This window comes from Caretta caretta, chromosome 14 (genome assembly GCF_965140235.1).
Source record: "Caretta caretta isolate rCarCar2 chromosome 14, rCarCar1.hap1, whole genome shotgun sequence".
Classification (NCBI taxonomy): Eukaryota; Metazoa; Chordata; order Testudines; family Cheloniidae; genus Caretta; species Caretta caretta.
The window spans coordinates 45,636,707-45,659,080 of NC_134219.1; the positions used below are offsets into that span (position 1 = coordinate 45,636,707).

The 22,374-nt window shown below is 57.1% G+C and overlaps 1 protein-coding gene across 1 annotated transcript; it reads right to left on the reverse strand.

Moving 5' to 3' along the window:
- Window positions 1–802: 802 nt before the first annotated feature.
- On the reverse strand, window positions 803–20,856 carry PPP1R18 (protein phosphatase 1 regulatory subunit 18). The gene is made up of 4 exons (XM_048818441.2): window positions 20,184–20,856; window positions 16,701–19,526; window positions 3,260–3,467; window positions 803–2,544 (listed from the first exon to the last, which is right to left on the reverse strand). Exons 2-4 carry the CDS (start codon window positions 18,828–18,830, stop codon window positions 2,525–2,527), a joined length of 2,358 nt encoding a protein of 785 aa, XP_048674398.2. The 5' UTR covers window positions 18,831–19,526; window positions 20,184–20,856; the 3' UTR covers window positions 803–2,524.
- Window positions 20,857–22,374: the final 1,518 nt, after the last annotated feature.

Below are 22,374 nucleotides of genomic sequence, written 5' to 3' on the forward strand. Positions count from 1 at the left end.
GATTCTTTACCTTATTTCCGGCCATGAGTCAACCCTATTTCTAGGCCTGTTAGTCACATTCTTTAGTAGGCACTTTACCATGTTTCCAGGCATACAAACTGTCTCCCTAACTGGCTCCGTACCCTATTTAACAGTGTGTGAGTTGCCTTCCAAAGTAGGATCTTCACAGTTTTTACAGACCTGGCTCATATCTGTATTTCCAGGCGTATGAGTTAACTTCCCACCTGTTATTTCATTGTCTCCAGCTTAACCCCGGCGGCCAGCGAACATTCATTCTCACCATAGGCCCGTCTCAGTGCTGTTCTTTGATGGGTCGCTGTAGAGAGGGTGGAAGGGTTGACTGGCCTTGGAGGATTTGATCTTTGCAACACTAGCAGGGATTTCAGCCCTGGGGCTGCAGCACTGCAGTGCAGAGCTCTGACAGCTGGGAGTCAGGGAGACATGGAATGGGAGGCAGAGCAACACCCACATCACTGGGGGTGTGGGGGATACATCGTCTTCCATAGTTCAGAGCTCTGACCGCTGAGGGTGAGCAGGCCAGACAAGAGCGGGGGCTCCTGCATCCTCAATGCCTCACCACAAGGGGGAGCAAGATGGGGAATGGGAGTTAGGGCGCCCACAGGGCAGAGCTGCCACCACCAGGGGGCACACAGGACCTGACAGTGCCAACCCTCATCCCCAAGGGGTGCATGGGAGGTCCTGGCAGCGCCCACACCTCATTCCCAGGGGGTGCGTGGGAGCCAGGTCCTGGCAGCACCCACCCATCCCAGACTGCGTGGGCCATAGACGACAGGAGGGCGGCTTCACGTGCAACATCTGTTTTATTATTATAATATATATAAAAAAACACTATTGGAACTGGCCGGATGCAGCCTCCCTCCCCCTGCCAGAGCTCAGACGCAGCATCAGTACCTCCTGCTCAGAGCAGGGTGGGAGTTAAATGGGCGTGTGTGGGGGGGCTGATGCCTCATTGAACCCCACTCCCCTGTGACCACACGTCTGCCCCTGCTCCCTGGGCAGGGGGAGGAGCCTGCCGCACTTGTTCATTCACTCGCACCCTTGTTCCCGGGTGAGGATGCGGCTGCTCCCCCCAGTGCAAAGGAAAATGAATTAATAATAACGAGAACGAACTAAACTCACAGAGGAGGAGCTCATCCATCCATCTGTGCCCCACCCTCCGCACTCATCCCATTCCTCGTTCCCTCCATCCTCATTCTTGTCCCCACACATCCAATTCCACTGTCCCTCCATTCCCACGCCTGCCCATCAGAGGCTCTGAATGGCACGACCCCCCTCCCCCACCCATAAAAGATGGTGAAATTGCTCCACCTACACAGGAAGTGGGATGGCTAAAACAGGAAGTCACACCGTTGACCCGCCCTCCACTTCAGTCACCTCCTCCCCCCATCTCCAGTCACAGCTGGTCCCTCCCCAATTCCTGATTGGCTCCACCTCCCACCCCCAAACCGCCTACTGCCCCACTCCCCACCAAACACAACTAGTCCTGCCTGAAGTACATAAAAATGGTCCCATCTGTAACTAGCTCCAGAACACTTGCAAATGGCCCACCCACCCCTGCAAAGTAGCAATTTGCCCCACTCTCCAAATACTGACTGGCTTCGCCCCATTCTCAACTGGCTCCACCCCAGTCACAGATTGCCCCGCCCTCCGATAGTGATCCGCTCCTCTGCAATTATGACTGGACCCTATCAAGTAACAAAGTGACCCCTCCCCTCCCTTCCCCAATAAACCCCACCCCCACCCCCTCCTAAACTACAATCCCCTTAACTCTGACCACCCTGGCAGCATTATTAGGAAGTAAAAATTGGAAAACAGAAGTTCTCCCTTCTGGATGATGCCCCCTAGAAAAAGGATTCAAGAGTTACAAAAAATGCATGTGTGTATGGTGGGGGGTTGGTTTTCTTTGCCACCTCCCACCCATAATTATCCCATCCATACCCATCTTCGGGAGGGGATGTGACCTTTAACCTTTGGCTGAAGGTAGACCAGGTGACCTCTTGGTGGCAACAAAGTCCACGGGGTTTAGAGCGCCCCTCGCTGGCTGCAGTGGGAATGGGCTCTCCCAGCACAGTCCACATGGTTCAGAGAGACCCCCCGCGGGCTGCGGTGAGAATGGGCTCTCCCAGCAAAGTCCACCTGGTGCAGAGTGCCCCCAGTGGAAATGGGCTCTCCCAGCAAAGTCCATGTGGTGCAGAGCATCCCCTGCTGGCTGCAGTGGGAATGGGCTCTCCCAGCACAGTCCAGGTGGTGCAGAGCGCCCCCTGCTGGCTGCAGTGGGTTTGTTCCTGAAGGCTCTCTGGACCTTAGGGGAGCAGTCAAATGGGAGGGTGGCTGCTCTAGCCTAGGCACAGCCAGGGAAACTGGAGCCGAGCTCCCTCCAGTCCTTGTTCTTGCTGGGATTTTACTGGAAGACGAAACAGAAGGGGCCAGTCGGGACCCAGTCATGGCAGGGCACCTTCTGCACCCGCCCCGGCTCCCCACCATGAGTGGGGGTTCTGCGGGGTTACCGCCTGCAGGATTCATCTGCCAGAAGAAAGAGAAGGGGAAAATGAGTAGGGAACGGGAGAGGGGGAAACCCAGCAGGGACAGACAGGGGAACAGAACCCAGCAGTCCTGGCTCCCAGGCCCCCTGCTCTAACCCACTAGACCCCCCCCAACCCCCACCCCCCGAGCTGGGTGTTGTAAGCATAGCAGCAGTGCCTGATGGATGTTGGAGGAGGGGGAAGGGCATGTGCCTGGCCTTCCTGCGGGGGCGGGGGGGACAGTGGGGGCCGGGGTAGGGAGCAATTGGCAAGAGCCGTCTCAATTGGAAAGGGCAGGATGCATCTGTGCCAGGGCTTGCTGGAGGCCAGTGGGCCGACACCCTTGAGCTTCCCCCATCTGGCCACTAGATGGAGCCCCAATGCCCATGGCTGGCAAAGCAAGAGGTTTTCCCACGGGTGGGGACCTGGCAGCAGCTGTTTCATAATCACTTTCCCAGAATGTTTCATCATCACCCAAGCCGCTCCCTGCAGCATAGCGCCCCCTAGTGCTGCACCGGGGCATTGGGGCCAGCACTGACTGCCAGGGGAGAGCACCCCCTGCTGAACCTCCAACTCTGCTCCCTGCAGCACAGCGCCCCCTAGTGCTGCAGTGGGGTATTGGGGCCAGTGCTGACTGCCAGGGGAGCGCACCCTCTACTGAGACCCACACCCCGCTTCCTGAAGCACAGCGCCCCCTACTGCTCGCCGGGACTCACCCACGATGAGGGATTTGGTCCTGAGCACACCCGGCAGGCCGCGATGGAGAAGCAGCAGCTCCTCCTCTTCCTCGTCATCCTCCCCGTGGGGGCTGGCAGAGGCCAGCACGTCCGACTCCTCAGGGGGCCCAAACTCCTCCAGCAGGGACCCCTCGGATGGGTACTGGAAGGTGCGCTCCAGCTGGCTCTCACTGAACGAGATCTTCAACTGCAGGGGAAGGGGCAGAAGGATCAGACCAATGGGCCCATCTAGCCCTGTATCCCGCCTCCGCCCCCTGCCACACTGGATTAGCTTTACGTCCCCGCCCCCCATTTAAGCGTGACTCTACAATAACTTATCAGTGCCCAGGGTCTTAGATCCTGCACCAGTGGATGAGTCCACAGCACAAAGAGACCCTACAATAACAAACCAGTGGATGGCTCCCCAGAGCACATGAGAGACCCTAAAATCATGATTAGTGTGCTGGGTCCCAGCGCCCACTCAAAAACTCTTCAGTAACCCCTGTGCCTATCCCCAGGGCTGAAAGACCCTACAGTAAGAAACCGTGGCACACAGCCCTACAGCTGAGACTCTGCAATGTCAAACCACTGTCTGCATCCCCAGTGCTGACCTGAGACCCTACAATAACAAAACAGTATGTGCATCTTCCATACCAAAAGAACCTATAATAACAACCAGCGACACATAGCCTGAACCCTGACGAGAGACCCTGTAACAACACTGCATGCCTATTCCCACTGCTGACTCGATGCCTTACGATAACAAATCTGTGTTCATATCCCCAGTGCTAAAAGACCTTGCAATAATAAACCTCCACACACAGTCTTAGCAACTACAAGAGACTCTACAATAATAAACCACTGCATGCACCCCCATTACTTACTAGAGGCCCTAAAATAACAAACCAACGTGCACATATCCCCACTGCCAAGAGACCCTACAATAACAAACCACAGCATGCAGTCCAAGAAACGTCAAGAGACCCTACAATAACAAAGCACAGCATGCAGTCCAGGCAGGTAATGCCAAGAAGCCCTACAATAACAAACCACAGCACGCAGTCCAAATAATGCCAAGAGACCCTACAATAACAAACCACAGCACGCAGCCCAGGCAGGTAATGCCAAGAAGCTCTACAATAACATACCACAGCATGCAGTCCAAATAATGCCAAGAGACCCTATAATAACAACAGTCCTCCCAGGCAGAAGCTCTCTGGGGACCCTCTGAGGACAGTGTGGCCATGGCAGTCCCACTTTGGCTAAGCCTCTGGTGGAGGGCAGCCAGGAATCTGCCCCCGCCCGCACCCCAGCTGGGCACAGAGCAGAAGCCCTGGCAGGAGATAAACCCTGCAGGAAATGAGATTAGATATCCCTCCTGCAGAGAAAGATGATTCCCCAAGGGCAAGAGCATCTACCTTGACCTGCAGCTAGGCTGGGCCACAAATAGCACAGAGGAAGGAGCAGGGGCCAGGCAGAGATGGGAGGGGGAGCCCTGCATACAACAGTGGGATGCACCCACCTCTGGGGTGGGGCAGCAGGGGAACAGCCACACAGCGGCATAGAGGGGGAGGCGAAGGGGAATCCTGTGTCCAGTTGTAACCACGGGGCAGGGGATTTCAGGAAGGCAGACTGGACATGGGTTGTGGGGGGATCTGGCCAGGACACTGGGGTTCACGCCCCAACTCGGGAGGAAAGTGCCAGGGGAGATTTAATGACTGGGCCTGATCAGGGCTGCCATGTTCTATGCAATCCAGAAGTGGCACAGCGCCCCCTAGTGCCGCCCTCGGGTATTGGGGTGAGCACCAGCAACAGTGCCACCTACTGAGCCCTCATCCTGCTCCCCGCAGGACAGCGCCCCCTAGGGCCGCACTGGGGTATTGGGGGCAGCACCGACAGCCCCATCCCAACTTCCAGCGGTGTCCCAGTCCAGCCCAGCCCCAACCCCTCTTGCTTAGCATGATTCTAGTTTTAGCCCCTCCCCCACTCTGTTTGGTGACATGGGGGGGGTGTATCTTTGATCTTATCTGTTCCCGAATTGGTTCCCATGGGAATTAATCCCCCGCTAATCGCAATTAACTTGAAGTCTATTAACGAGCTGGGGGGGGAGGGGGAAGAGGGGTCACGAGGCCGGTCTGGGGAAATTGAGGGTGAGGATCAGGGCCATAATAGCTTCATGGATGCTCATTGGAGGTAGTGAGGGATGGAAGAAGGTCCAGAGGAGAGGTAGAGAGGCAAGTGGAAGGCCAGGGCCAGGCTGAGAGGGGAAACACCAGCATGGAAAAGAAGGCAATGTGAGAGGGGAGATGAAAGATTGCATGGGAAAGACAGGAACCTGGAAATCCAGGAAGGGAGTGACAGTGGCATGGGAGGAAAAGAGGGAGTGAGACCATGGCGGAGGGGAGGAGAGGAAAGTCCTGACAGAGAAGAAGAACAGAAGGAGAAAACTGGGGAGTGGAAGAGAGAGAAGCAGAGGAGGCGGAGAGAGGGAATGTGTGACTAAAGGGGGTGGAAGGGCAAAGAAAAGAGAAGGAGGAAGTCAGGGAGGGAGGTAGAGAAAGGAAGAGGGGAATGAGACAGGAGGAAAAGAGGAATGAAGGACAGAACAGGCAGGATCCAAGAAAAGAACAGAAGGAGAAAATCTGTGAGAGGAAGGAACAGGGGAATGAAACAGGAAAAAGAAGAGAGGAAACAGGGGTGAGGAATTGATGAACAGGACAGGTCGAAGAAAGAACAGAATGAGAGAATAGAGGAGGGAGGGGAACATGCCAGAGTCCTACAGAGACTGACAAGATGGAAGAGGTCGAGGAGGAGCAGGAGAAATGAAGGGAAAGAGAGGGGAGAGACTGGGCGATGGAATGAAAAAGACAGTCAGCGAGAGAAAGAGAGGAGAAAGAAGGGAGTGAGAAAAAGGAGAAATGAAATATGTCTCTCTGCATCTTTCTGCGGCTCCTCCCTTGTGACTCTCACATCCCGCCCTTTCCCTCCCCACCCTCTGGCTTCATCTCTCCTCCTTAGTCTCTCTCACGCTCCCCCATTCTCTCTCCCTGCCCCACCCCCCACAGCTGCCGGGCCCCACCCCTCCCGTCCCCCCCCCAGCTCTGGAATGTGCCTGAGTCACTCGCTCCGCTGCCTGGCTCCTAAATAAGGAGTGAACAGGCCTGGTTTGGCCAGGAGGGGGAGGGGAGGCCGGGAATCCAGCTGCCGTCCAACTCCGCACAGCTGGGCCAAGAGCCTCCCAACTCCGCTCCGGCGTCCAGCACTACCTCCATCAGCGTGCCTGCTCTCCCCCCTGCCCCCAGAGCCCTGAAGGGGGGAGCAGAAACCGAACCCCATATCTACAGACACCCCCCCAAGGCCACGGCCCTCCAGGCTGAGCTATGACCCTCCAGAAATGGCCTCAAATCTCCACACCGGGCTCACAACCTTTCAGACTGGGCCCACGGCCCTCCAGAAACGGCCATGAATCTCCAGACAGGACCCAAGACCCTTTAGACATGGCCCCTGTCCCTGCTGACTGGATCCCACAGCCCTCCAGAAATGGCAATCTATCTCCAGCCTGGGCCAACAACCTTCCAGAAATGGCCATGAATATCCAGATATGGCCCACCGACCCTCCAGGCCACCAACGCTCTAGATCCAGTGGCATCTCCAATGCTTTCTCCAGATCACTTGTCTGGAGGAACCTTCACCCCTGGCTGCCCCCATCCCCTACCATCCAGACCTCCCTGTTGCTTTCCTCACAGCCCTTTCTCTCTGCCTGAGAGCTGAGGAAGGATAGATGGATAGGCTGGACTCTTGGTGGCCCCTTGGAGCTGTAGCCTGAAGCCCAGGGCACTATCCCACGGGCTCTCCTGAGCTCCGGACCCTGTGAAGTGCAGTGTTGGAGAAGGTCCGGTATCCTTTCCCTGACCAGATCCCTCAATGTCTCTGTGGAGCACAGACGACAGCCCAGGGACTGCCTTGCCAGAGAGAGACTGCCTGGCCTGCTGGGGAGAATAGATGGCAAAACACACCAGCTAGATGCCTGGCCACACTATCTATATCCAAGCGTCCCTCTATGCATCCATAGTTCTGTCCATCCTTCCATCATTAGCTCTATCCATCTATCCATTGTCAGATCATCTTCGGCTTTATCCATCCATCCATGGCAAGCTCTTTCTATCTCTCCATCCTCAGCTGCATATACATATCCATCCCTTCATCACCAGATCTACCTGTGCATCCATCCTCAGATCTATCTATCTATCTATTCTCAGCTCAACCCATCCACTCATCTATCCATTCTCATATCTCTCTCTATTTCCCTATCCTTGGCTCCATCCACCCATCACGAGATCTATCTATAGATCTCTCTATCTATCCATCCCCAGCTGTACCCAAGACACAGAGAAACGAAGGACTAGCTGAGTGCAACCCACCAGGCCAGTGGCCAAGCGAGGAATAGAAACCAGGGGCCCCAAGTCCCACTTCAGGGCTAGAAACAGAACTCCCCCCCACCCGCCCCGGCCAGAACACCAGTCCAGCCTGCAGACCTGTCCCGCTCAGAGACCTGCAGTAAACGAAGGGCTAAGCAACCCCAGCCTGCCTTAGGTGGCGCTGGAGTGATTGTGGGTAGGGATCCCTGACTGGATTCCCACCCCCTGTTATTCCCACGTGGGGGAGCCATATTTACCCCTTCATCATCCGTTCCAATCACCCCCACCCCAATCTCTATTGAGTGGGTGGGGTGTGTAGGAGTCCCTCTTGTCTCCCTTGGTGATAGTCCCCTAAATCCAGGAGTCCTCAAGCCATTCTCCGCTTCTCTGCTGACAGCTCCCAGCCCGCTAAGGGGAGCTGGCCCTGATTTGGGGCATCTGGCTGGCTCAGGGGCATGGGGAACAGGCAATGGGGCCTTCCCCCTCTAGGGGGCACCGGTTCCAATTGGAGAGGCAGGCTGGGCGCTGTTTCTGTCCCTCAATAGCCCAGGCAGGACCTTTGGGCCCTGGCCAGATCGGAATTAGCTCAGATAAGAGAGGGGCTATTTGGGGAATCGCCTCTAAAGCTCTTATACCAAATGGCATTAACGCAGGCCGGGCTCACGGCACTGTGGGGCGGCCTGAAGGGCTGGATTTGCGGCTCCACAGTTCTTTGCTTATCCCATAATATCCACCGAGTGCCCTTTATCCTGTTCTGGCCTGGTTCATAAGGTGTCAAAGTGGGTGGGAAAGGGTTAATCACATGTGTTTGGTGGGTGGGGAGGTGGGACGACTCAGGCACAAGAAAGGGTTGATGGCAAAGCTGGGGATGGGACCCAGGAGTCCTGACTCCCAGCTCCCCGCCCCCGCACCGAGCTCTAACCACTAGACCCCACTCTCCTCCCAAAACTGGGGATGGGACCCAGGAGTCCTGACTCCAACCCAGCCCTGCCCCCACCAGCTGCTGCTTTCGCTCTGCACAGCACTAACCACTTCCTGAGCGGGTGCAAGCTGCCCGAGGCTTTGGCTGACACAGGCCTCAATCTCCCCGCCCTTTTCCGTCCCACACGTTCCCACACGTTCCCCACTTCCTGTTTTCGACAAGGCTGCAGCACTGCGGGAAGACGGGGCAGGACTGGCAGCCCCAGGGGCCTCTGGGTAATGCCCACAGCGAGTGCGGGGCAGCCCAGTTAAGCTCCCACCATGCAAACACACCTTGTTCCCTGCCCATGGGCCGCAGCCCTGCCCCTGCAGGGATCCTCTCTAGGGGGCAGAGGGGAGTTGGGGCTCTGGGGCCCGTTCAGCCCTCGGTTTCCCTGCTGAGGCTGCCAGCACTGGGGAGGGGCAGGTTGGGATGGGGGCGCATGCCCTGCTGGGGGTTGGGCTGAGATCGAAATATTTGCTGCATCCAGACAGGAATGATCAACTCCAGAACCAGCGCCCCCTAGAGGGGAAAGGCCCCCTGGGTCAGTCCCCGCCCCCTGGGGCCAGATGGGAGCCGGCGCCCCCTAGAGGGGAAAGGCCCCGTGCCTCAGTCCCTGGAGCCAGATTTCAGAGTAGCAGCCGTGTTAGTCTGTTTTCGCAAAAAGAAAAGGAGGACTTGTGGCACCTTAGAGACTAACCAATTTATTTGATGCATCCGATGAAGTGAGCTGCAGCTCACGAAAGCTCATGCTCAAATAAATTGGTTAGTCTCTAAGGTGCCACAAGTCCTCCTTTTCTTTTTCCCTGGAGCCAGACGTCCATGATTACAAGGGCGAAATGAAGCCAAGATCCATGCAGGGCGTGTGGCTCTGGGCCAGGAGCTGAGGCTAGGGGTGTGAGGGCACCAGCAGCCGCTCCTGGGAAGCCTTGGGGTGGGATTATAGGCGCATCAGCTCTGGGGGAGATGAAGGGTTAAAGTGCCCCCCCACATCTACAGTGACCATGGCAACCTCGTCAACGCTGACCTCAGTGCTTTTAATGACTTCCTCTGGAAAAACCTGCCGGGTGGCTTCTGCCAATGGGAGCCGGCCCCCTCCCCCATCACACCCTGCTTGCCCCTTTCACCCCTCCCCCACCACACCCTGCCTGCCCCCTTTCACCCCACCCCTTTACACCCCTTCCTTCCCCACGCCATCCCTTGCCCATTCATACTCCTTCCTTCTCCCACTTTTACCCCTCCACACCCATTCCTTTCCCTAACCCGCCACCCGTGATCCAGCGTCCTGGAGGCTGCAGGGGTTGCTCTGGCTTGGGTGAGCCTAGGGCTGTAGGGCTGGTCTGAGACCCAGCACAGACCTGCTCCCTGGGTCCTTCTGCACCGACAGCGGCTTCCCCTTTCCCCCAAACACACAGATAGTCTGTCTGCGGCTGTCTCTCTCACGTGCACAGCCTCTGGGGGCCTATGTCTTCCTCTCAGGCTCCCGCTCGCTTTTTCTTTCTCTCTCTCTTTGTGTCTTGCGCTCCTCTCCCAGAGCCGGGGCTAGAACCCAGGAGTCCTGACTCCCAGCCCCCCTGCTCTAACCCACTCAACTCCTACTCCCCTCCCAGAGCCAGGGATCAAACCCAGGAGTTCCTGACATCCCAGATCCTAGTGTTCTAACCCTCTAGACCCCGCTCCCCTCCCAGGGCTGGGGATAGAACCCAGGAGTCCTGCTTGCCATCCTCCCCCTGCTTTAACTGCTCGGGAAGCGTCCCTCCCTCACCAGAGGCAGCTGCATTTCAGCAGGCAGAAGAGGCTGTAGGAGGGCAGGGAGATGATGCCCAAATGAGAATGTGCCCCGGAGCCCTGTCTGAGTGACTCTCCAGTTCTGAGCTCAGTAGGGAGGGATCCCAGCCCTGGCATCCCCTGCACACTCACCCCATGCCCCTGCTCCTGGCTCTCGGCAGTTTGCAGGAGCACGCCGGGGAAGGACAAAGGGATTCGGAGAGGCAGGCAAGGCCCTGGGGCCTAGACAAGAGCCACCCCAGACTCCCCAGCGTGGGGTGAGGAACAAGGCTCATGTCACCAGGCCTGAGCCCAGTCATTGACCAGTGGACCACCAGGGCTACGGGCCCCCATGAGAATGGGGAACAGGGGGTGGCAGGAGCTATGGTCCTGAATGAGCTATTGGGGATGGGGGAGGTGCAGTCCAGGGAAGAAAGAGAGCACAGATAGCAAGCACAGTTGGATGGAGAGAGGAATATTGTGGGAGAGAAGGGGTTGGATAGATAGATAAACAGATAGATAGATTTATGTCTGATTTATATACAATGAATTGAAATCTCTTACTGTCCTTCAGTTCAGCTCCACCCACTAGACCCCACTCCCCTCCCACAGCCAGAAACAGAACCCAGGAGTCCTGGCTCCCAGCCCCACCCCACCTCAATACACTAGACACCCCCCCTCCCCTCTCAGAACTGGGGTCAGAACCCAGGAGTCCTGGCTCCCAGACCCTGCTGCTGTAACCCACTAGACCCCATTGCTCTCCCAGAGCTGCAGACAGAACCCAGGAGTCCTGGCTCCCAGCCCCACCCACCTCAATCCACTAGACCCACCCCTCCCTTCTCAGGACTGGGGACAGAACCCAGGAGTCCTGGCTCCCAGCCCCCCCTGCTGTAACCCACTAGACCCCATGCCCCTCTCAGAGCTGGGGATACCCCCCAATCCTCCCCATCACAACCCTCTAAGCCTGCCCTCTCCCCCATCAGAGATGTATCACCACATCCCCCCTTAGCCTAGCTGAGCTGGTTGGACTTAGTCTTTCTCTCTCGCGGCTGGAGGGAGCCCCATGGCCAGTCTCTGAGCTGCTAGCCCTAGTGGTCACCCTGCCCCCACCCCAGGTCTCCACAGGTCAGGGTGAAGGGAGGCAGAAGCTGAGTGCATGGCCCTCAGCAGCTGATGTCAGCAGGGCTTCCTCTGCTGGGTGGAGTGAGGGCTCAGCCCCAGGGTAGAGCGCGAAGGAGGGAGGGACAAAGCAAGCAAGCAAGCTGGCCCCATCTCTCCGGGCAGAAGGGCCGCTGCCTGCGTGGGAGGGATAAGCCGGGCGGAGATCCCAGCCACCCGGCTGCTCCAGACCCTCTGGAAGATAAAGAGCTGTTTGTGGTGAAAGGTCCGTTTGTGATGAAAAACCGGAGCAGGAATCTGCCCTCGAGGGGGTCACGAAAGGACCGCGCAGAAGGACGGCGCCGGGCCTGGGGCAGAGGGTGCTTGTCCTGGGGAAGGCGAACTGACCCGACTCGGTACAGATGTTGGAAGGTCCTAGAGCAACAGGCGCCCCTGCTGCGTTCTAGAGTGGCAGGGCCCCCGCAGCCCCATGTTCTGGAGCTGCAACTAACCCCCTTTGCTGCGTGCTAGAGCCACAGGCCTCTCCACAACCCCATGTTCTAGAGCTTCAGCTCACACCCCCACCTCTGCGTTCTAGAGCGACCGCCCCCGGCCCCGTGTTCTAGATCTTCAGCTCACCTCCCTCCACACCCTTTCAGAGTGACAGGCCTCTCCGCTGTCTCCGAGTTCGAATGCCTGTGTTCTAGAGTGCCATCCCCAACCTCATCTTCCAGAGCTTCAACACCTCCCTTTCACTGCCTGTCAGAGCAACAAGCCTTCTCACTGCACTCCCGTGTGCCAGGTCTTGTAACCCTGTTCCAGAGCTTCAACTCTCTGCCCAATCACCGCATGGCAGAGAAATAGTGCCCTCCACTATATTCCAGAGCAACAGCCCGCCCCTCTCATGCAGGCTGCCATCCTTCCCGTGTGTTCTACAGGACCAGACACCTCCAAAGCTTTCTAGAGCAACAGCCACTACGTTATAGAGCCCTCTCCACATCTTTCCACGGTGACATCAGTGGCATTCTAGAGAGGCAGCCTGACCCCACCACACGCTCTGAAGATGCAACTTGCTGTCTGTTCAATGCATTCTAGAGCAACCCCCCTCCTCCGCTGCACGCCAGGCTGACACATAGTGCGTTCTCGAGTGCTCAGCTGCCTTGTCCCATGTTCTAGAGCTTCCACTCTGATTTAGAGCAACAGGCCCTGCATTCTAGACCAACAATTACCGCCAATGCATTCTAGAGCGGCACGTGCAGCTGTCTTCTAGTAATCACAGCCTGTGTTCAAGAACAGTTGTTACTGCTGGAGTAGCGATCATCGCTGTGTTCCAGCCCTGTTTTGTCGAGTAATTAGCCACTGGGTATTCTGGAGCGTCAGTCACCACACACTTCTAGAGTAATATTAAGCCCCAGAGTGTTCTAGAACAACTGTCGCCAGAGTATTCTAGAGCTACAGATAAGGCCCTGGTGCTGCAAGTGCCAGCACTGGGCTCCATTGCAGGGTCATGGCTGATCACAATAGTCTGGAGTGAAAACCACGACAGCATTCTAGAGTAACACTCCCCACTTGTATTCTGGAGTAACAGTCCCTGCTGCAGCACGACAGGATGCTGGAGCCATAAACAATGAGGCCCAGCCCCTGTAAATGGAGGTCGCTCTGTCGAAGTCAGCATAGGAAATGGAGCCCAGGATTCTAGAGCAGACCAGCATCAGGGGGCGCTAGACTAGAGCATTAAAGGGCCAAGGCAAATGGTGGCATGGGAGTGAGCAAGTAGGAGGGGGTTATCTTGGCTTGGTCACCATGGGGGCACCTACCCCTAGAGCATGTAGGTTTGTGCAATGAGTCTTTGCCATTGCTCCTAAAAGGGGAAAGATCGGGAGTTAGATAAAGAAACAAACACATATGGGATGAGGTAGAGAGATGGGTGACATGGGGACTGGATGGGCGGGGGGGGGATGTATAGGGACTGGATGGATGGAGGGGGATTTATGGGGATTGGATGATGCCCATAGGGGATGGATGGATGCATTAGAGAGATGGATAGACAGATGCATATGGTGATTAGATGGATAGACAGTTGTGTATGTGGATTCAAGAGAGAGAAAGACAGAGAAAGTGAGAGACATGAGCACAGGCAGATGGATGATATACAGACTGACTAGCTAAAATAGGATCCTATTTTTAAAAAGTATATTGACTACTTTAGAGCAAAGCTGTATTTATCTGGCAAGCATTACCATAGAGAGTACTGTAGTAGTTTAATACTACTGTGATCTGATACTGTAGACTACACTAAAATTAGTCTCAGTATTCATGAGTACTTACCATACAACACTGTAGTATTTTAACAGTATTGAGATCCATTACTTTCCCACCCTTTCAGTACTTCAAAGTATTTTTTAAAGTAATTGCTATGCAACACTGAAAAAATGTAACAGTATTTTGATCTATTCACTGGGACACCATAAAATTCGAAATCACTTACTATAGAATACTGCAGTATTTTAACAGTATCTTGACATAGCCCTGTAGGATATGCTAGCTCTTTGCAGTAATTTGGGACATTACTGCAGTAATTTAACCGTCTGTTAATCTAGAATACCCTGGTGCTTTACAGAGGTAAGGTGGGGGAGGTAATATATTTTATTGGACCAACTTCTGTTGGTGAGAGAGACAAATTAGTCCAATACCAGATATTACCTCATCCACCTTGTCCCTCTAATATCCTGGGACTGACCTGGCTACAATGACACTGTTGCTTTTACAAGTGATTTAATGCAATGCTATAGTAATTTAACAGTACCATTATTACTCTAGTATTTTACTGTATTTACTATGGAACACCAAAGTAATTTAGCGGTATCGTCATCTGTTACTCTGGAATACACTAGTACTTTGCAGTAATGTTGAGTAACTCCACAGCAATTTAACAACACTGTGATGTTACTATAGCACTCTGTAGTAATTTGAGCAATACTGCAGCCATTGAAGAGTCATACAGCTTATCACTGTAGAATACTCTTGCCCTTTATTGTATTTACTATATAATATGGTGATTTAGCAACCTGTTACTCCAAAGTACTCCAGTGTTTTTGAAGTAATTTTGAGCAATGCTGCAGCAATTTAAGAGTAGTGTGATGTTATTATTCTCGAGCAGTCTAGTAGTTTGCAGTGTCTTTGCGCAATGGTGCATCTAACGTTATTATAGCCCCTTGCTTTGGTATTTAACGTATTCACTATAGAATACCAGAGTAATGTAATTGTATTTTGATCCGTTACTCTCGAGTACTCTAATAGTCTGCAGTATGTTTGAGCTGCTAATCCAACAGTGCTATAGCCTCTTACTCTAAAATGTTACCATATTTACTATATAATACTAGAGCAATTTAAAAGTAGTTCCCTGTTACGCTCAAGTACACTATAGTCTGTAGTAATTTTGAGCAGTCTAACGGTATTATGGCCCATTACTCTAGTATTTTTACTGTATGATATTATTACACTAGACCCCATATTACTCACATACTATATTTATTTACTATATAATACCAGTTCAAGATGGTATTGTGATCGGTTCCTCTCAAATACTCTAGTACTTCAAAGCAGTTACTCCAGGATCCTCAAGTTTTTTTCTTTAATGAACATTACTCGGTAGAAAGATTTTTCCAGCTGCCTCCTTGGGTTCTGTAGCCAGTGCTAGTGGGTCTGCCCCCCGGGCACACATTCATATCACCGGGGGCATTTTTAGTGCCCGGAGGCTGGGCAGAGAGACTCTGGCTGCATGCTGTTGACGTTCAGCCACAAAGTTTAGCCAGGGATGCCTCTTGCCTAGCGACTGTCCCTGCTAAATGATCCCCTTATGAGGCAAAGAACAGACCAGCCACTGTGTGCATCTGGCCAGGGGCAACCCCAGACCCCGGCACGGGTCACATGTGTGAAAAGGCTTTTGTGGATCACCCCATTCCCTCCCGGTGCCCCCTCCCCACCTGGCCCCTGCCACTGTGTCCCTAGCCTGGCACTGGCAGGGATCCCCGGTGAGAGGGAAAGAGGGGGCTTCGAGGCCCATCCAGCCCTCAGCCTCTCTACTGAGGCTGCCAGAGACTTTGGGCCAACAGGGAAGTGGCCTGGGGCCGAACAAACTCATTTCACATTGGGGCTGTGGAATGGGAGTGACAGAGTGGGGCTAGATCGGCGTCTCTAGAGGGGAGAGGCCCTGTGAGCCATTCCCCATACCCCTGAGCCAGCCAATCCCCCACTGAGGCCAGATCAGAGCCAGTGCCCCAGATGGGAAGGGCCCCATATCCCATTACACTCCCTCCCCAAGCCAGCCAGTGCCCCTGCCCTGGGGCCAGATTGAAGCTGGCATCCCCTATAGGGGAACGGTCCCATATCCTGCCCCTCCACCCCCCATAAACCAGCTACAAACTCAAGCCAGGTTACTCCAAAAGGAACTGGCTGGCTCAGAGGGGTGGGGAATGGGATATGGGGCCTTTCCCCTCTAGGGGGCGCCGGCTCCCAGCCAAACCTGGAGGAATTGGAATCAACCACCCTATTTCCACAGTCCGTCCCCCGCCTTTCCTGCTCTAGCACCATGAGAACAGGGTGGGGACGTTCCTGGACCACATCCTTGTGGCTCCCATGACAACCCCGGCCTCCACCACGTGCCCTATATCCCTGGCCCACGAGGGCCAGAGACGCTGCCCAATGGGAGCTGGGCCCGGGCGGGAGGGCAGAGGTCAACCATGGCTAACAGCCCCACGGCTGGGGTTGGCGTCCCCACGTTGAGCCCTGTGTTAGGCACCTGAAGGAGGAGGAGAAAGAATGAGGGGAGGAGAGAAGGAGGGATGAAAAGAGGGAGGGAAAAGCGGGAGAGAAGCAAAAGGAAGAGAGAATGTGGAAAAGGGTGAAGGACTGAGCAGAGGAGGGAGAAAGAAAGAGGAGGAATGAAGGAGAGCAAAACAAAGAAAGAGTAAAAAGGGAAAGAGTGAGAGACGCTGAGGCCGGGAAAGAATGAAACAGCCGAGAGCGGGAGCGAACGAAAGGGAGGGAAGGAAAGAAAGAGCGAAAGAACGGATAAAAACGCTGAGAGGCGGGAGAGTGAAAAGCGAGAGCACGAAGCAGAGAAAACAAAAGAGAGCGGGGGAAAGGAGGAACGCCAGAGAGCGAGCGAAGGAGGGAGTGAGGAGTGCGCTGGTACCTTTTTGCGGTGGGGGTCGTTCTTGGCCAGGCAGGATTTCGACAGGGACAGGTAGCCCCCGATCACCTGGATCTCCTCCGCCGTCGGGTAGCGCTTCTTCAGTGGCGCGCCAGCCGCCTTCTCGGGCGCCGCGGGGCCCCCCTCGCCCTCCACGCCGTTCTCCACGGCCGGCGCCGGCGCCTTGCGGGGATTGATGGTGATGGTGTTGCCACTCCGGCGCTGCACGGCCGGGTGGGGCAGGGCAGAGGGGCCCCCCAGCTCCCGGGGCCCCCGGCCCCCGCGCCTCATGGCCTCCCCCTCGGCCGGCTCCTCGGTGCTGGCCGGGAGGGGAAGCTGCTCGCGGCTAGGGGAGGAGGAGGAGGAAGTGGAGGCCGGAGCAGCGGCAGCCTTTGGAGGAGAAGTGCTGGTTTCCTGCCGAGCCTCACCGGGGTCTGGGGGAGGGGAGGCGGCCGCCCGGCGCGGCATCACCACGAAGGAGTTGCGCGAGTGCAGACGCAGGCTGGCCACGGCTTTGGCCTGGGCCTCGGCATCCAAGATGGTGTCGGCAGGTGGGCCTGAGGATGAGGCGTCTCCGTTGTCTGCCCTACCCCCACTGTCTGGAGAGGCGACCTCTCTGCCCGGTGGGCCCGGTATCACCGCACCCGAGCCGTCGCCAGCACCGTCACGCCTCTCCGGTGAGGCGGCTTCTCTGGCTTGTAGGCCCAGCCCCACCACCAACGCACCGCTGCCAAGCCTGGCTCCCCTCTCCGGTGAGGCGGCTTCTCTGGCTTGTAGGCCCGATCCCACGGCCAACGCACTGCCGCCAAGCCTGGCTCCCCTCTCCGGTGAGGCGGCTTCTCTGGCTTGTAGGCCCAGCCCCACGGCCAACGCACCGCCGCCAAGCCTGGCTCCCCTCTCCGGTGAGGCGGCTTCTCTGCCTCGCGGTCCTGGTGCCATGGCATTGCCATCACCCCTAGTTCCCCTTTCTGGTGAGGCGGCCTCCGTGCCTTGAGGCCCTGGCACCATGGCCAATGTGTTTCCACAGTGCCAGGCTCCCCTGTCCGGTGAATTGGCCTCCCTGCTCCGAGGGCCCGGCACCACCAGGCCAGGGCTGCCACCGTCAAGCCTGGCTCCCCTCTCTGGTGAGGCGGCCTCCCTGCCCCACGCTTTGCCGGTGGGGGAACGCCTCGGAGGGCTCTCTGGCCAGGCCTCGGACCTGGCTTCAAATTGGCTGCGGTAGGAAGCCACGGTAAAGGGAGGTGGCGAGGGGGCCAGGCCCGGCAGGTCGCGGGGAGGGCTGGGTGTGCCACTACGGCGCTGGGCCGAGCCGGGTGGTTTCCTTGCCGCCAGGGGGCGTTCGTAGGAGCCATCGGCGAGGTTCTCGGTGCTGAGGGACCTGAGTGGGTGCGGGGGTGGGTCCTCCTGGCCGAAGCGGCTTAGCAACTTGCTGACACGCCCGCGGCGTTGCTCCGGGAGCCCCAGCTGGCAATCGGCCTCGCCGTGGCTTTGGCCGAAGGAGTTGAGGTCTTCCACGCTGCGGCTGAGGGCCGATTTGACAATGAAGACTTCGCCGGCCCGGATCTCGGTCACGCTCCCGCCGCGCTGGGCCAGCAGCTCGTTCAGGGACTCCACGCTGCCGGATTTGGCCTCGGCCCGCCGCTCGGCCCCCGGCGGCGCCGCTCCCGGCACCGACTCAATGATGATGACGTTGTCGGCCCGTAGGGTCCTCACCCCGGGGCGCTGGCTGTACAGCTCCATCAACTGCTTGGCCTTGGCACCAGCCGGCTCGGCCTCCGGCGCCGCCGTCTCCTTGCGCCGCTTCTCCAGCTGGATGAAGGGATTCTGGTGCACCGGGCCAATCTTCTCCTGCAGCACGGCGCTCTCCTCCTGGCCCATCCCGGAGCTGGGCAGCCCCACCACAGCTGAGGGGGGCCCTGCTCCGCCGCCACCGCCCTCCGGGTCCGAGAAAGAGGCGCCGGAGCCCTGCTTGGCGCGGCGGCGTTCGATGATCTCCCGCTTCCAGGCTGGCATCTTGGCCATGCGGTCCTGCTGCTCCCGCTCTCTACGTCGCGCCTCTTCCTCTTCCTTCCGCTTCCTCTCCAGCAGCTGCAGCTTCCACTCCGGCAGGGCCGGTGCCTGAGCCGACGCCATCCTCGCCCCGGGGCTGTGGGGGGCAGGGAGGGAAGTGGGGATGGGGGGAAGGGAGAGAGAGGGGGGCAGGGAAGGAGAGATGGAGGGAGAGGTGGAATAGATGATAGTTTGAGAGGATGAAAGGGAGGGATAGAGAAAGTGTCAGGGAAGGAGGGATGGAAGAAGAGGGGGAATGGAGGGAGAGTTTAAGAGGATGAAAGGGAGGGATAGAGAAAGTGTCAGGGAAGGAGGGATGGAAGAAGAGGGGGAATGGAGGGAGAGTTTAAGAGGATGAAAGGGAGGGATAGAGAAAGTGTCAGGGAAGGAGGGATGGAAGAAGAGGGGGAATGGAAGGAGAGTTTAAGAGGATGAAAGGGAGGGATAGAGAGAGTGTCAGGGAAGGAAGGAGAGTTTAAGAGGAGGAGGAGAGAGAAAAAGGGGCAGAAATGAAGGAATAGTTTACGAGGAGGAAGGTAAGGCCGGAGGAAGGTAAGGCCGGAGGAAGGGAGGGATAGAGAGTCAGGGAACGAGGACTAGTGGGAAGCAAGGATAGAGAAAGAATGGAAGAAGGATAGAGGGGTCTGAGGAAAGAAGAAACGAGGAAGTGGGAGAAAGGAGGGATAGAGAGAGAGCTGGGGAGGCGGGAGAGGCAGGGAAGGAGGGATAGCGGAGCCGGCAGGGGAATCAAGGGGCTCCCTGCTCTCCCCCGCCCCTGCTCTGGAGGAAGAGAAAGAAAGAAAAAAAAAAGGAAAAGATGAAAAAAATCCCCAAAGTTCCGCCTGTGTCAGCCTGGCGATTTCCGGAGGGGGCGGGCACTGCTCGCCCCACCCGCCGGGCTGACAGCCCCGCACGCGGCTGGGAATCCTGGACCCCCATGGAACCCAGGAGTCCGGGGAGGGGGAAGGGACAACCTGGGTGGGCAATGGAACCCAGGCGTCCGGGTGTGGGGGAGGGAACCCAGGAGTCCAGGGGATGGGGGGCGGTGGGGGGATGGCTCAAACCGGGTGGAGGGTGGAACCCAGGAGTCCGGGGGGAAACCCAGGAGTCCGGGAGGATGGCTTAGGTTTGGTGGACAATGGAACCCAGGGGTCTGAGCAAGGGAGTGTAAATCTTGGAGGGAAGAGATATATATTACCCCAGAGAGAGCTCAAATCTTGATGGCTCAGAGGAACCCAGGTGTCCGGGCACAGACGGGTGTGTCGGGGGAGGGGGGAACTTTTTGGTGGGGGTGGGTGGAAATTACCCTGGACTCCAAACCTCGATGGCTCAGGCAAGCTGGGCAATGGGACCCAGGCGTCCGGATGGGGGAGGGGGCTGGAATGAAGCCTGTCAATCAGCATGGAGAGGGAGAGAGAGAAGGGGTAGAATAATTACCCCGGGGGAAAGTAGCGGAACCCAGGCGTCCGGGCGGCGAAAAGGCGGCTCCTTTCGGCGCGGGAGGGTTCTAATTCTCTGCGGGCTCCTCAGAACCCAGGCGTCCGGGCGAGGCGTGCGGGGGAGGGGAAGGTTCCAAACCTCCTTTTGTCAGCGACGATCCAGCGCAGTGGGGACCCAGGCGTCCGGGCAAAGAGATCTCAGACTCCTATTGTCAGCGTCAGATTGCGGGGGATGGGGGTAGAAATCTCGGTAGGACCCAGGCGTCCAGGCAAGGAGCTCGCAGGCTCCTATTGTCAGCGTATTGGAGGGGTGGGGGGGATCAGTGGGACCCCGGCATTCGGGCAAGGATCACAATGTGTGTGTGGGGGGGTGTATGAGATCGACACCTCGGAGGGACCCAGGCGTCCAGGGGAATTTCCCGGCTCTCAGCGGCGGCTTCTCACGGCCCCATGCGGCTCCCCTCCCCCAGTCTGGTGGCGCCCTCCTCCGAGCCTTCCCTTGGGGGGGGTGGGGGGCCGATCCGCAGCCCCGCTTGGGGGGCCGGGGCGGGGGAAGCGCTGGCAGGAGGCAGCGGGGCCCTAGGGAGAAATCGCTGCTGGCCCAGCCGCTGAGCCGTCCGCAGAGCCGTAATCCCCGCCTGGCTCATCCCCCCAAAGCCTGGGAGAGGAGTGAGATGCGGCGGGGCGGGGGGGGTGGAGGAGGGGCAGGGGGGGAAGCTGTGGGGGGTGTCTTTGTGTATAAACAGAAGGGGACGAGGACACAATGCGAGGGGAGGGGCTTTGGTAGCAGAGTTGGGGGGGTTGGAGTGTGTGTGTTGGGGGGAGGGTCGGATCTGGACAGATGGGGGAAGGGGGAGGTTATGGGGTTGGGGGCGGGCTCTCAGGAGAGGGGGGCATTGAGGGAGTCTGGGGGAAGGGGTGGGGTCAATGAGGAGGGGGCTTTCGGGGAGGGGAGGGTGTGTGGAGTGGGGGGAACAGGGGGTGGGTCTGGGATGGGGAAGGGTGTGTGCGATGGAGGGGTCAGGGATGGGGAGGGTCTGTGAGATGGGGGGATCAGGGGGTGGGGCTGGGGGAGGGTGTGTGGGTGGAGGATCGGGCTGGGATGGGAGAGGGTGTGTGAGGCGGGGGGATCAGGGGGTGGGTCTGGGGTGGGGAAGGTGTATGGGTTGGGGGGATCAGGGGGTGGGGCTGGGATGGGGAGGTTGTGTGGATTGGGGGGATCAGGGGGTGGGGCTGGGATGGGGGTGTTCTTTGTGAGGAGCTCCTAGGCTCTCTAGAGGCACAGGGGGCAGTTTTTGATCTGGGGATGTCCCCCTATTTGCATGGGGCTATCGGGGGGGACACACAATGATTTGAGGATTTTGGCTTGATCCCCAGAACCTCTAAGCACCCAGGGGATTTCAAGCAATTTCTCTGTGGATCTAGGGGTACAGATTAGAATAATAGAATCATAGAATATCAGGGTTGGAAGGGGCCTCAGGAGGTCATCTAGTCCAACCCCCTGCTCAGAGCAGGACCAATCCCCCATAGTTGCCCCAGATCCCTAAATGACCCCCTCAAGGATAGAACTCACAACCCTGGATTTAGCAGGCCAATGCTCAAACCACTAAGCTATCCCTCCCCACCAGATAGGGGCTTTTGGGGGGCAGAATTTGGGTTGTCAGGGCTTGGGGGGTGCAGGATTGCAGAAGATTGGGGGTGCATCCTTGTTCAGGTCAAGATGCTGGCTCCAGTCTGGGCTCCCCCCGACACTCCCAGCCCTGACCCATCCAGCACCACTTAATCCCTCTCCAATCCCCCTCCAGAACTAGGCTCTCCCAACCTGAGTTCCCAGGGGGTTATTATTGTAGGGTCTCCTCCCCTCTGGGGCTGGGTGGGCCAGTTTGTTATTGCAGGGCAGCTGGCGAGTACTGGGACAACACACAGCAGTGTGTGATTGTGGAGCCCCTTGCATTCACAAGGGCAGTGCAGGAAGGTTGGTTATTGTAGGGTTTCCTGTGGGTGTTTGCTGATTTGTTGTTGTAGGGTAACTAACAAACACTGGTGCTGCTGTGCTGACCAGTTTGTTATTGTAGGGTCTCTCAGGCGTACTGGGGGTTGCTCATTATTCTAGGCTCACCCAGTAGCCCTGGGAAGGACACTAGTTTGTTTTGGTAGGGTCTCTCATCACCTGGACAGGTTTCAGAGTA

Bases quoted from the DNA above. Each gene is read 5' to 3' on its own strand.
- PPP1R18 (XM_048818441.2), bottom strand. From the start codon at position 18,830: ATGGCGTCGGCTCAGGCACCGGCCCTGCCGGAGTGGAAGCTGCAGCTG. The intron at 3,468-16,700 runs GTACCAGCGCAC...CTTCCCCTGCAG, and splicing joins ACGACCCCCACCGCAAAAAG to TTGAAGATCTCGTTCAGTGA. The intron at 2,545-3,259 runs GTGAGTCCCGGC...TTCTTCTGGCAG, and splicing joins GACCAAATCCCTCATCGTGG to ATGAATCCTGCAGGCGGTAA.